Source organism: Triturus cristatus, chromosome 10 (assembly GCF_964204655.1).
Source record: "Triturus cristatus chromosome 10, aTriCri1.1, whole genome shotgun sequence".
Classification (NCBI taxonomy): domain Eukaryota; kingdom Metazoa; phylum Chordata; class Amphibia; order Caudata; family Salamandridae; genus Triturus; species Triturus cristatus.
This window is the reverse complement of record NC_140593.1, coordinates 478,448,566-478,464,281: the sequence shown is the minus strand read 5'-3', so window position 1 is coordinate 478,464,281 and position 15,716 is coordinate 478,448,566. Positions and strand designations below refer to the sequence as shown.

Sequence of the window (15,716 nt, the reverse complement as noted above, 5' to 3'; positions counted from 1 at the left end):
CACATTCGGTGGGATGTACTGCTGTGGATTTCTCCCTCTTGTGGCGGAGAAATCTGCACTAGTAAATGCCTTTGCTCCCACCTGGAATCCTTGTATGGTTCCTGGCACGCCAAAAAAGGGTTAATTCGGTCTCAATGTACCTTTATGAAGAGGATGGAAACGCTTGGAATGGGGAGAAGATAACATTATAACTAGACATCACTTGTGTATGATATTCAACAACACTTCACATTTTGTTGATATTTTCTAAATTGATGGACTGCTTTCCTCACTAAAAGCAGCCTGTCATTGGGAGTGACAGGCTAGCCTCACATGTATTCTAGCCTCTCCACTATCCTTTACTGTCAATGATATTTTTGAGTTTAGAATTTACTTCCAAATGAACCTTTGACTAATTGCAATCGCAGTGCAGTGTTTGACATATGTTGTGAAATCTGGGCACCTGAATTTTGAATGAAAGCTTTGACAAGGTATTGCCCCTTCTTTCCTACTAGATAATCGCTGGGGCTGTGTAATCTTTAAGCATTGTGTCTGTTATGGTTATTGCCAGCCATACATCTTGATGTGTTCCTTACTGTAGATCATGCACAGGTGAACAAGGCCAAAGAAATGTGATTGTTTTCAGTGAAGTGATAACAGTTTGGTGCATACTGTGTATATCAGTATACTGGTAACCAAGTTTAAAATGACTTATTTCACACCAGTTTGGCAACACAAAAGAAGTATGAAACGGGAACAATAGAGATTCCTGAAAAGAAATAATGCAAATGCTTCACTTTATACACATACATTATTTGTAAATACATTTTATTTGAATTTTTGTCATTTCCATTGGAGCATTCACTGATAAAATCTTTCTATGTAGTCCTGCTACTGTAACACATCTCACACCTAAAAAAACTAGTTTTTTGGCACAACTCAAAATATGAGGCAATTCTTTTGTGATCTATATCAAATTAAAAACCTACAGCACTACAAATTCTTTGCCCTCAATTTCAACAGACACAAAGACTCAAAAATAGGCATCATCTAAAGATCATTGTGAATGTCCACCAGGCGACCTACATTTTCTCATTCAGTATGTTCCATCCAGTGGCGCATTTAAGTCCTTTCTCCTTCCATTCGACAATAGAAAACCCAGGCCTTCCCCATACAATTCACCCCACTTTTATATATAAAAAAGACTCTCTTTAGTCTAGCCCCAATGATTTCCACCCCTCCCACTCATCATCAGCCCCGATCATTGCTGTTAAGTTTTTAGATTGTTTATGAGTGGCATTTACATGCTGTCAGAGTACATACGAGTGACATTCTATTGACAAATGTGTGAAATTCGACTTCGAGTGACACTGTCTTGCGAGTAAAACCTAGCAATAAAGACAATATTAAGAGATAAATATTAGATGTTACCCAGTTGTACATATAGGGATGTGGTGGATCCGCGGCCCCTCCCGATCTTGTGCTGAGATCTGATTGGTTGCCAACACTTCAAACCAGGAAGTGTTGACAGCCATCTTGTGACTCGGTGAAACCAAGTCACAGAAAATAGATTTAAAAAAAGAAAAGAAAGGGGGCAGTGTTGGATATACCCTGACCCCTAGGCCTCTTGTGGGGCTGAATCCGCAGCCCTTCTCCCTGTTCTAAAAATGCCTGGCCTCAGGGGATTCAGTCCCCGGGACTGAAATCAGCCCAGAGAAGGGGGCTCCATTGCCCCCTTCCCTAAAAAAATGACACAAAAAAAAGCACACCAACGCGCTGGAAGCCCTGCCCCCTTTCTCCACTACTCTGCAAACACTCTTCCTAGTGCGCTGCTGGTTGGGGGCTGAAGTCCCCTTGGCTCCAGAGGGTCCTTGGGGGCCAACTCCCCCTCCTCATACCTCAAGTAAGTCCCACACAGCGGGATTGCAAAGTGATCTTCAGAGGCCACACCACCTTTCTCCACCACTCTGCAAACGTGCCTCCTGGCGCACTACTGGATGAGGGATGAAGTCCACTTTACTTCTGAGGGACGCTGGGGCCAAGAAGTCCTCCTAGTCCCTCCTGTAAGTCCTATACAGCAGGATTCCTGAGAGCTGGTCGGAGGTCCAGTCCCCTTTGTCCGCAACTATGCATAGGTGACTACTACTTAAAAAAACCTTAGAAAGTTATAAAAAAAATCCAAAGGTTACAGGGACATTATTGTTAGGAATTAGCATTTAAAAAACCTTAGAAATTCTGTGGAAAAAAACAAGGGTTACAGGGACATTATAGTTAGACTCGGATATCACTCGTACAAAACCAGTGAAATTCAGCAGTTATGGTTAGCTGAGTTAACTATAACTCTCACCCCCTGCTATGCACTGCTTATGACCTCACATATTAAATCACTCATGACATGGTCAGTGACATCACTGATGATATCTCAAAATAACATCTCTCATGACATCACAGATGGCATCATCCACAGAATCACTGACCCACTCAGTCACACCCCCATAGAACCTTTCATACACCCACTCCCACTCAACCATTCACAAACCCATTCACATACCCATACTAGTACATACACACCCACTCACTGATTCATCTATCTACACACACATATACTCACTCACCCATACAGCCACTCATAAAACCAATCAGTCACTACTACAGCCACCAACTTATCCACTCATACACCCATACAGCCATTCACACACTGAGTCAGTCACCCATACAGCTACTCATATACCTAGTCACTCACCCATACAGTCAATCACACAACCACTTACTCAGCCATACAGATACACACACACCCACTCACTTACTCATATAGATACTAACACATATTCACTCACCTATACAATCACTGAAACAAGCACACACTCACCCCTACAGCCACTCTCACATTCACTCATTCACCCATACAGTCACTCTTATACCCCATCACTCACTATACTGCCTTTCACAAACCCATTTGCTCACCCATATACCACTGACACATCCACTCATCCACACAGCCGTACACACACTCACTCACCCATACAGGCCCTCACACACACACACACTGACCCATACAGCCACCGACGCATCCATACAGGTAGTCACACACACCCTCACCCACCCACAAAGACTCTGAGACACTCATACAGGTACTCAGAAAGCCAAGCAATCCCCTATGCAACTACTCATGTACCCAGTCACACACCCATACTGCCACTTAGACACCAACTGACAGCCTGGTACAAGTATTCACACTAACAGTCACTCACCCATACATTCACTGAGACACCAAAACACTCACGTATACAGTCAGTCACGCACCTACTGAATCATCCATACAGGCACTTATACACCCACTGATTCACCAGTGCACCTTGGTATATATATTTAACACATAAACGTTTTAAAAAAACTCACAGTCACTGGATCATGTCATCAGTGACATCATTTGTGATGTCATCAGTGATGTCATTACTGATGTCACTGACCATAACATGAGTGATGTAATATGTGGGGTCATACGCAGTGCATTGCGGGGGTGCGAGTTAAAGTTTTCTCAGCTAAGTACAACTGCTGAATTTCACTGGTTTTGTACTAGTGAAATCTGAGCCTAACTATAAAATCCCTGCAACCTTTGGTTTTTTAAGTGAAAAAAAAAATATATATATATATAGCAATAGCTAGTAGGTAGCTATAGTTAGGACCAAAGTTTCCACAGAAAAGCATTTTTTGATGTGCCAAAAAATTTGGCGGCGCTTGATGAATCTTTACAAAATCTTCAAATCTTATACTTTAGTCAATTCAGCTGCTGTGTTGAAGATTTCTGGGTGATCCGTCAAGTGGGGGCCGAGAAAAATGGGGGTCCCAAAACGCTTTTTCCCACCAAATTAGGCAGAAAGCTAGCTTTTGGGCCAGAAAGCATGCTTTTTGGGATTTGGTGTGTATCCGTTCAGTACTTTCAGAGATATAAGCAGTTAAATAATAGAGAAATCTAGGGACACGGATCCTACCAGTAACTATGTTGATCCTTGAACCTGCAGGATGGATCCTCGAATTCGCAGGATGGATCCTGGGAACCAAAACACAAGGTGGAAAAAAATACACCCACTCACACCTTGAGCCGTGCGCGGCGTGGGGTTAGTTGCATGCTGGGGGTTGGTTGCAGGACTTGGCTGTACGCAGCGGTCGTTGTTTTAATGTACATAATTGTATATTACTTCATAATTAAAGAAAACATAGAAATTCACTGAAACAACCTAAGGATACAGGGACATTATAGTTAGGTTGACGTTTTACCCACACAAAACCATAGAAATTCAGCAGGTACAGTTATACATATAGATATACTTATCTGAAGAAACTATAACTTGTTGCCTTAAGTCAATTAATTCTTAAAAACCATAAAGTAATCAGTGCTCTGAACCCTCTGAAAAGACTCACCAGCATCCTGTTGATACTTGTGTGGGGTTGAAAACCCTTCTGAACTGGGCAGGTCCTCACATATCACTCACTACACAGGACCACAACTACCTTTATCATTTGCAGCACACTTCAAAAGCAACTCATTTTCCTTATCTGATCAAGTTAATAGGCAGGCTGCAGAGACATCTTGATCAGGGGCTAAGATGCACACTTTTAATGTCCTGAGTGCAACTCTTTCTGCAATGTGAAAAAACGTCAGTTTATTTTATAACCCGCTCCAAAGATTGGAAAGGCATGCATTAGCTCTCACATTTGACATTATTCCTACTTCCTGTTATACATCAGCTACGAAATCAGTGTTTTTTTTTACAACCACTCATATCCATATAATAAATGAAGAACAAACAATATGCATGCAGCTAGCCTGCTGAAGCGAAGCTATCCTGGCAGTGAATCCTCAGTTGCAAACAGGTACCTGCTCCATTCAATCACAAGAAAGTGAGCTATCAGCTCAGCAGTGGTGCTGGTTATTTTCACAAGGGCAATGTTCAAAAACAATGCACACACATAATTGTTTTTTTAGGTCAATATTGAATATTTCACACTATCAATGGAGAAGGTGTGAACATAGTCACCCCCTTCACCTCACATGGGGGCAGCCTTAGCCGGATGGAAGAGGGACCAGGCTGAGATGACTGGTATCCATGGCAAACAGTCACAGCTTCCCGGCCCTCAGCCGGGCTCACACTGCCAGGGGCACACAGCTGAGAGTGAAATCGCCTTAAGAAATTCACTCAAAGAGGAGCTTCATAATGCATGACCATATAGTTTAGCATAGTAATGCGATAAACAACACTAAAATGTGTTATCCTAATTTATATAGTCTGGCACTTGGCAGGGCTGCCTGATCTCAAGTGAAACCATCCAAAGTCCCTCACCTTGCCTTTCCCCAAAGGCTGCCCTCAGATCCCCCCCCCCCCCCGCTCCATACAAATTTCACCAGCTTTGAGGCCCATATAATAAGACTCTCATTCAGGAGGTTTTGATGTAGGGCAGCGCCGCAAGGAATCTTGATGTGGTGCCCTACGTCAAAACAAAAGGGCTGAATGTGCGGTATCTATGGGATACGGCTCATTCCTGTCCTTTTCCCCGGTGCACAATGGGCTGCCATGTGCCGATGCAGGCACCCTTGCGCTGGGCTGATTAATTTTGTGCAGGAAGGGTCTTCTTCCTGCACAAAATAAATCACAAGAGGCAATTTCCTTTTTCTAATCGTGCTGCAGAAGACAGCACACATAGAACAAGCCTTTGCAATGCATTAGGTCTCGCATTTACGCGAGTTTGAGCTATTGACATTGCAAATAACAATGCCTATTGGCATTGTCATTTACAATGCCAATAGCTTTAACTCGTGTAACTGCGAGACCTATTGCATTGCAAATGCTTGTTGCCTATGAAATGGGTGTTTATTTTGACAACGGATGTTATCTGCTTTTATTGTGACAACAAATGTTATGTACTTTAAAATGTCTTTTCCCTAAGACATAGACCTGGGCACAATTGCTTTCTTTGTGATTTTTTGCCAAATGTCATTTTTTTTCCACGCATGGGGAAATTAACGGATTTCCTCAGAATCACGGAGGTATTGTGACGACTTAGCAAGCATTGGCTAAGCCAAATAGGTCTTGCCTTTCAGACTATTCACGTTGCCTTTTGTTCATGTTGCACACTTTGGGTATTGCCGATTTGTAGCCATGCTGTATAGCAGTATGGCTGCGGGGCAGCATTGCTAAAAAATGATAATAAAAAAGGTCTATGATGCACCCCGCATTGGTTAAAAAAGAAAATCATTAGCACCTAGCGGTGCCGTAGCACGTTTTTAAAATAAGTTCTTGCCACACTACAAAGCATCCGTGCTGTTGTACAGCATGACTACTACTAAATATTGTCAAAGCCAATACCTCTCGTAGGCGAGACGTATTAGCTTTGCCAAGGCTTTTTTAAGATGAAGCTCTACATGGCTACAGATTTTGCCTGGGTGCAGTGCAGTAAATGGGGCTAATCTTGTCTTTGATTGTATTTAGAACGAACAGTGAACTGCTCTAAACAAAAGTTTTGAATTGGGTTGGCGGTGAAAGAGGTTAATGATTGAGAGCGTTGTCGATGACAAAGGGCTCCTTGTGCGAGAAGGATGTTTTGCTGGTTATAGTGCACCTACCCACTAGCAATTAAGTTACGGCAGATGCTCAGTCGAATGCTTCAGGCAGGCTGCTCCTGCTTAGGCTGGAGATTGCAGTTAATGAAGACAGTGCAGGGCCAATAATGAGTACAGCAGAATACTCTTTTAGACTGGGACTTTAATTCCTACAAAGTTTCTGTAATTATTGTATGCATACATCTTCAATATCATGTATGTATTCCACTTAGTTCAATTTAAATGTATATGCTTTCAGAACACAGTCTAGAAAGGATCTGTGCATTCGAATTCATCCTGAGAGAGAAGTAAAATATGTCAACTATATAACAATTCATAAATAAACGTGTGCTGAGAACCCTAAAGCTGCGTTTGTGCTTGGAGGGTGGGAGGAGGGCACCTAACGTGAAGCGGAATGAGGGAAAGCCAAAATTAAAAAGAATCAGCAACAGAAGGGAAATGCTGCTTTCGTAATATTTTCACTTGCAACAATTATTTTTTAAAAATTACACACGCACCCTGATGCCCCTCGGCGATGTCCGTGTTGTAGAGGATTAGAGCCTGATAAGGGAGGGAGTGGCAAATGGTGAGCACTTTCGCGGGCGCTTTGATGTTCGCAGTGGCCGCGCGGCTCACTGAGAACATCAAAGCGCCCGGGAAAACTAAAAACGAGTTTAACATGGACACAGATTACAATATTCTTAACTTGTTAGAAGTAATTATAATGAGTACAGCCAAAATGAAGGACAAAAAAAAAAAACACGTTGCTCTTCGCTTATTTACCATTGTATTGTCATCCGGCTGCATTCCTCAAAGAGAGATTGTAGTCGGATATGGACTTGAAAATAAAATATTTGTAAAGCTACTCATTAACAGACACTTTCATAACAGACACTGAGTCAATAATCTGTTCTGATGTCGATTTTCAGTTTACCATCAACTAGCTATTCCAGCCAAAGGAAAGAACAGTGCCTTCCTTGCTAATTCGAAAATCATTACTGCCACTGCCCTTGCAAACTGCTAAAGAAGCCCTGTCTGCAACCCGCCTGTGCTGTGTAATGTATTTACTGCAGATCTTGGCGATCGGCCTGCCAAGGCCGCGATCTGGCGTCTTATTGTCAATACACGGCCTGCTAACCTTGCTTGTAAGCCTCTCGCACCCAGTGTTTACTCAAGGCACCCAACACGCTGAAAAAAAGTCGCAAAACCCTTGTATCATGGACAGTGAAATCACAAAAGTGGACTTTACGTGTAGACTGCTAAAACAATTCACACGCATCCCTTGCGAATACATCGAGCACTGGCAAAGCTAATAATTGGTCAATGGAACCTATTGGGTTTGGCAATTGCTTTTGGCGGGGCTGTACAGTGTTTTGACAGACACTGGCCTGCACACACATTGGAGAGGCAAGCTCTGAAGTGATTCGCTCTGGGCACCTCGCTGATAAAGTTGCACAAAGAAAGTGCCCGGTGGCCATGCCTTTTATCAGGGTAACCGATGTTGAACAAACAATTTGCGAGTAGAGCACCTTTACCCAATATCCTTGCTGCATACCAGAATCCGTGAAAATAATGAAGACAAACTGTTCAGTATACATATGCCACTGGAATGCCAGAAATAAAAAGTATTGCGAAACATATGATGTTTGTGCCCGGATCCACGCAGAAATGTTTGTGCAACAGCACAGAGTACACTGCCACACCAGTTTAGCAAGATGCCTTGAAATTAAAGTGGAAACAGTGTCTTGAATAAACAAGCAATGGGGCAGTAAGGGGCAGTAAAACAGGAGGGAAAGAGATGGCCGATGTGCACTCGCAAAGGCTGGTTAAAGAAACAAGCGTTGGCCGCGCGAGAGCGGCTGCAGACGCAATATGTGGTGGGGGAGGGGGAGAAGCGGGAGTTGTGTGTGCGCGTGCGTCATCGTGATCGCGATCGCTGTGAAAGCGAAAGTGATCGCGATGACACACAAGTTTTCAAAGTGCTGCTGGCGGGCGGCTGCGCATGTGCACGATCGCGTGAACGCAAGCGTTAGGCCAGCCAGCAGCACTTTGAAATTCCCACATACAAAATGTCTCTTCGAGCCAGCGCATGCGCTGGGCTCAGCGAGACCTAAAAAGGAAAGCATAAGGAGAAATGAGAACATTTCTCCTTGTTGCGCCTCCCTAACGGGACCCCTTTGGTTCTGACGTATTTCCAGGTTTACGATTTCTCGTAAATCTGGGAATGTGTGAGGTTCCATAGGTGTTACGTGGGAACACCTACAGCAACACACATGGAAGGCCCCATTCACACAGGTTTCTGTGTGAAAGGGGCACATATTTATAAGGTCATGAAAAGTGGCTTTATTTGTTCTCATAAATATGCTGTGGCACATTGCGCCACCGGAACATCAGAAAGGTGACGTTATGGAGTTGCAAAAGTACCAGTAGGTACGCTGAAATTTAGTGCTATGGCAGAAGCATCTCTGACTCCAGCCGGTACCCCTGCATCAAGTTCCAGAAATTACAAGAATTGTCCCCAGAAAAGGGAGTAACTGCATGGACCCAGTCATAATGGGTCTGTTTCCTTAAAACATAAAACATTTTCCACTTGTTCAGAGCCGGTGGTAGCTGTCTGTCAGAGGACTGTTGAGAGGAGGTGGGATGGTAGGTTTCTAAGCAGGCATCTGTCTGTCTAGGAGGAACACTGTCTTTTCCCTCCTGCTTCTCCGAGGGTTGGGTGGAGGGATGTCTCCAACTATGTTATTTATTATAAGCAGATCTTCTTTCTTAAGTAGACTTGAATAGCCTATGAGCACTAATGATTGACAGGGTGGTAGGCGGAGTCCCGTATCAATGACTACAAACATAAACTCCCTATTTGTCAATGAGCATAAAGGCTTTTGGGGTTCTGTTATGAAAGGTATTCAAGCCCCAGCTTTTACCTTTGCTGAGTATGTCCCCCAGGACCTCACACCTAGAGGTGTTTAATTATAAATTACACTCTATATAAGATATTCACTCAATCTGTTCATTTAGTCCCCCATTTGTTTTCCTGACAATATGGAATTTGGTGATTTCTGTTTGATTCTGTTTTGGCACGTGTCCAGTTTCAGCCCAAGTACAACCACTACCAAGGATTAGCACTGTATACCACATTTATTGTCAGTTTCTGTGACAGGCTAGTGTTTATGTAAGTACCATAAAACGTTGTTTCTTCAATGGTGCCTCTTCAGCGCCATGCCTAAAAGCACTTTTCGGGGAATTCCAGGGAACTATGTGGCTATCATCTATCCTGCCACTGAATCGTGGAGAGTGCATAGGAATAGGTGGCTGCATGCATACCAGGTGCTTGCAGTTAGGGAGCACAGTCAAGTTTCATCAGAAAACTCTCACAACTGTGTTGTATGAAAAACGTATTCTCTTTCTTCAGCAGCCTCTGTGAAATGTGTTCTGCTGTATGACTTGTTTTGCAATTTGTCCAAGTACAGCTTTTGCTCCCTGATTTAGAGAAGGTTCTACAGGCCATCATTACATGCAGCAATAGATCTAAATCAGTATCCATAGTTGTATGGTGTACATGCTGATATTAATGATACAGTTATTAATTTTGCACAAAAGCTAGCATTTTGACAGATGTTCTCCTTTAATTCCTCAGACTTGCATTCTAACGCGGTTTACTTTTCTTTTAAACCTATAGGGCTATCAGGGTATGGTTGATGGAGGAGACCATATTGTGGAAGTCACGTGGGAAAGTGTGTCAAGCATTTTACAAGTGGTATGTATAGTGATGAACAAGAATATTGTAAGAGTTGTAATTTATAGCACGCTTTTGCAAACATGTGAATTGTTTTCTCTGTTGTGTGTCTCAATAAAGTAATATTTCATTAGTTTCTTTATAAGAAATGTTTTCCACTTCTTATAAACCAATGGACTATAATGAAGAAAAGGTTCTATGCTATGGTAAGCACTAAGATGCTTGTTTTGTAATATTTAAATATATATATATTTAAAACACCTTGTTTACCTAGATCCAAACATATTTCATGCTTCTTCTACTACGGGAAATGCGACTCAAATCTTTTTATACACCTCAAATAACTTTGAAGTTAATATCAAATATTCAATATAGAACTGTGGACTTGATCCAGTTTTAGAGGGGGGAATCAGTTTCCGAATTTTAGTTAAGTTTAAAACTCAAATAGACATTTCTAATGCTATACGATATTAAAAATGCAATAGCTACATTTGTGTATAGACAATAAAGCCAGATAGGTAGATACAGAAAGAAGGTTGGTTGGTGGAGCATATCCTAACCCATCCTCTTAACATGATTCTCTGATTTCTCAGACAAGAATGCTCATATCTCCCTTGGCTCTCCCAAATGCATAGGTAATTTACTTAATGGGTGCTTAACAGTGTATCTTTCTTTAGCAAGTACTTCTTGAGAAGTATATACATCCCTTCTTTATTTCAGTATGCACACACACAGACACACACATACATATATATATATATATATATATATATATATATATATATATATATATATATATATATATATATATATATATATATATATATATATATATATATATATATATATATATATACTAATAACGTTTCATATGTTGTAAAAACCCTCTTCCATTCCATTTGGAGCACCACAATTAAACCACAGGTGAAGCGCGTTTCTGGTTACAAAATGAAACTTGAAAAGCCATGAAATTGGCCAGTTATGGTTACGTGCTCAAGCCATACCTTGCACCTTCACCGTGAAAACCATAAATTGCCCACCGAATGCACAGTTGAAAACCTCAAAGATGCTCTGACAGATACCATCACAAATTGTATCGATGGCATTACTAATGACGTTACATAGTACCTTGACATTGACATTATGGATGATGTCACTATGTATACAATATCATACATTCTTTCTGCAGAACTGTTGTTATTTAAAGATGTTAGGTTCTACATTTCTGTTATTGAATGGTATAGATATTTTTAGGTTGTAAGGAAGGCATTCGGTGAGCAGGCTAGTCAATCCATCTTTTTGGGGTTTTGTCTCTTTCTTGAGAATGCAGCACTGCAGTAACGTGGTGGTATTCTTTCTCGCAGGCTGATTTTAAACAAATCACCACACCTTCGAAAGGGAACATGTATTTTCCAATGTATGCAACAATCTGTTAAACAAGTACAAACAAAATGCAATTTGCACTCATTATTTAAATTTATCTTCAAACGTTTGCATGGTTGGGATGAATTAAACTTACTCTGCTTGCAATTCTTTTCTAGGGCGGGACAGTCATTGGCAGTGCCCGATGCAAGGCATTTCGCTCCCGTGAAGGTCGCCTGCTGGCAGCATGCAACCTGGTTCAGCGTGGCATCACAAATCTCTGTGTGATTGGTGGGGATGGTAGTTTAACAGGAGCCAACCTCTTCCGTGAGGAGTGGAAGGGTCTACTCGATGAATTGGTGCAAAATGGTAAGTTTTCAGCTCTCGGAGGACACTGTTGAATACCATAGTGTGGTTGCTTTTTGAGACTAGGTCAAACTTAGTCCCCTCTGGAAAAGATCACTTGCGGAGGTTATACCCATGGAAAGAAAACTGTTCCATGGATCAGTGGTAGTTCTACAAAGCAGACACAGATGAATTTGCAGGTGGTGTGTTGAATTGCTCTGCCTTTGCACTACTGGCACACTTCTAATCTTCATGGGAACATAACATTCAAATGTATGGTTAAATGATAAGCTCTTGTTTTGGTAGTATTAAATGATTAGATTTTGTTTCGGTAGTAAGACATCATCCCTCTCCTCATTTGACACAGAAGTCACTCATTCTTGCACTGCTCTCTCTTCAAAGCTCTGATATTGATCCAAGGCACTGATATTGGATCTATTTCCCAGGTCTATAAAATAGTTCATGCAGACGCATGCATTTGTGCCAAGGTGTGCAGACTAGTACATTGACCATACAAGGTTACATTTGTAGTACTCTACAGTTTATTAATTGGACCTGCACAAATCATGGTGAGGTCGACTTACTATGCTTTTTCGTTTTTATTTTACCAAGGGTAGGAGAAAAATATCTATAGGTGTACCAGTTCTTGCATTAAGAAAGAGTTTTTATTTACACAGGGAATGTCTACTTTACGTGAAGTCCCATGAAGTTTCTTTTATAAATTAGAAAAATGTATTATAACAAAAGGACACAGTGGGGAAGGAGATGTTTACCACAGAGGTGCAGTAAGGGATCCTTCCCAGCCACTTCACATTGTTTAACCATCTGATCCACCATACCCTTATTTAAAGATCCCCATATTTCTCTTCATCCAAAGGCTCTCCCCTAAGGTGAACTGCTTATTTTTTCCAGAGAAAACTAGAAAAAATAGTGGAGGGTTTTCCGGTGAACCCTGGAGCTTCTTGGATTTTGGTATTCCAGAAGGTCAAACATTATCCCCACTGTTGTGCAGAAATTTCATGCAACCGTGATCAACCTTTTTTGTTGTATCAGCCACATTTTATTCTACAAATACATTATGGTACATATAGTGACTCTTTGGCCTTTAATGATATTTATTGTTTTCATACCTACAGGCAAAATTGAAGAATCTGCTGCAGAGAAGTTCTGTCATATTAACATTGTGGGAATGGTGGGATCCATTGACAATGACTTCTGTGGAACTGACATGACAATCGGAACTGACTCAGCCTTGCACAGAATCATCGAAGTAGTGGATGCTATCATGACTACTGCTCAAAGGTAAGGAGAAAGAATCAGACCAAGCCAGTGCTATCTACAATACCGGGTAGAGATATTGTTCTGATAAACTTTCTGTTCTAAGAATTTATTTGATCCCTTTTCGAAAGTACTGTGATTCTCTGTTGGCAAGGGTTCCCCGGATCCACAAGGCAAGAATTGGGGGTGACTCCTTTTGGGCTCATGCCCAATAAATCTGTAATTGTATGCTGCCCAATTTGTGGAGAAGTCTCCCTGAAGCAGTTTTTAGAAAACAACTGAAAACATGACCTTTTCTATTAAATCCGTGACATTTCAGTATTTTCACTAGTTTAGCCATCAAACAATAGAATTCTAGCACTGGGATTTTTCATTGCAAGGAGCCATGTGCTTAACAAATCATATATAAGTAATAATCATCATCATCAATATCTTGTAGTGATAAATCACCAGAATAAGTGCACCCGTGAGAATAGTTTACATCCATTTTGCACTGAATTTGTTATATGACTTTATGATTGGATGTCTTTGGAAAAGGTTAAGGATGCTCCTGCAAATTTAAATAAAAAAATAAGTGGCTGACACCCTCTCCCCCGCTTTTTGGAATTACATTGATCATATGTTTGTTTATTTCTAAATGAGAATTTGGTGTTTGTACAATAATGGTCCTGATGCAGGTTTTTCCATTTGCATGACAACAGTCACATATATGTCTCTGCCTTACAGTTGCAGAACATCAAGTTCATTGACTTCACTACCACTGATATCGGATGAAAAAATTGGTACCATTTAACATGAATTTGACCCATGCAGACCATTTTCCTTTAGCATTTTCACATACTGGTGCAGAAATACATATTTTGCACCAGTTGAAAGGTATGCATTTTTTTTGCACTGGTGAGAGTAAATAATGGGGTGTTTTTTTGGAGTTTGGTGGATGCAGGACATCTGTCCAAAAATTGGCTTATGTCCAAGTTGGCCTATTTAGATTGTACTCTAAATAGGGCAGACAGGGCATCAGCCACTTTTTGGTAGGTGCTCTACTTCTACCAAATTCTAAATAAATCCCACATTCTTCTCATTGGTGATAAATGCAAATCTTGGTACTCAATTCCCAAAACTGGTGAAGATTTATGTAGTCTAGCCTTTCAATTGGTAAATTGTAGAAACTACGTTGGTTTTTTGAAATTTCAAAAGCAGTAGTCACGAATGGTGTAGAACTACTGATAAGCAAAGTTAATGTCCTGAATCTACCGTAAAGATTTTATGGAATACTGTTCTATATTAATTTCTCCCACATGGCATCTCAACACCCAACAGTTATACAACATTTTACATTGCCATCAGTCATCCCTAACATCCATCAATGATAGTTTCTTGAGCAAATATATTACTCTGCACCAACAACATACTTTAGGCACAACTAGGATTGACACCCCAATAACATTCATATTAAATTATATTCACACATCACCTTACTCCAATGAAACACATTAGAAGCAGTAGTGGCTCCTGGAGGAAGTGCTGCGGGGCGGTGCGGCGGAGGGACAGGGTAGGGGGTAGTAAACTCCAGATTAAGGCCGAACGGAGATCAGTAACTAGATCGCCGGTTTGGCGATGCGTGCTGCATTGCCAAACCGGCGATGCAGCACGCAATTTTTCACTTCATTGACAATTCAATATCAAGTTAGACTACTACTTTTCACTGCCCAAAAGTGCATAGTTTCTGACACCATCACGTAAACAACACAGCTGCAAAGCATTTTATTGGCTAAGTATTTATCATTCAACATTACACCCTTAATCCCCTCCCAAACTACATATCAACCATTGACTTAAATATACCACTCCTAAATGAACATATCAATAATGCATACAAGACAAATAATGTCCAAGTATACCATGAAATATAACACCACACAGATGCAAGCAAAGGAATGTAGGGGAGGGCTGCACTGCAGAATTATCTTAAATGTTTCCAGTATACTTTATTACACATGGGGGGAAGAAGAAGATGGTGGCGGGCTGATCCTGCTGTGAGTGTGCTCTCCCTCTGCTCCCATGGCTTCAGCGCCGCCTGCAGCTCTCTGATGCCTCAGCAGCATATTTCCGATGCAACCCGAAGGTGGTGGAAAAGGGCAGGGGTGGAGAACTAAAAAGTTACTAAAATACCTGCACATCCCAAACTTCTCTTGTCGATGCGGCTGTGTTGTTTGTGGGTCTCGCCTCTTTATCTGTGGAAGAGATTCACATTCCCCGTGCCATCTTCTGGGCTAGATTGCGCCCACTAAGTCATGTACGCTATGGAATGGGAAAGGGACTCGCCTCACCTCCAATTCAGCTCTTCAAACTGGCGGGCTGAGTTCAGGATCACAGCAGCTGGTGGAGAGGTGATACGCTTCTATAATCGGGCGCCTG

The 15,716-nt window shown here is 41.5% G+C and overlaps 1 protein-coding gene across 4 annotated transcripts in view; it reads left to right on the top strand.

Annotated features, from left to right (window-relative positions):
• PFKP (phosphofructokinase, platelet) overlaps positions 1-15,716 on the top strand; it is a 299,364-nt gene that overhangs the window by 105,736 nt on the left and 177,912 nt on the right. For all 4 annotated transcript variants that reach the window (XM_085631901.1, XM_085631900.1, XM_085631899.1 and 1 more), the window contains exons 3-5: positions 10,257-10,334; positions 11,855-12,044; positions 13,157-13,322. In XM_085631901.1, coding sequence (XP_085488027.1) covers positions 10,257-10,334; positions 11,855-12,044; positions 13,157-13,322 — 434 coding nt within the window. The remainder of the gene's footprint in view (positions 1-10,256; positions 10,335-11,854; positions 12,045-13,156; positions 13,323-15,716) is intronic.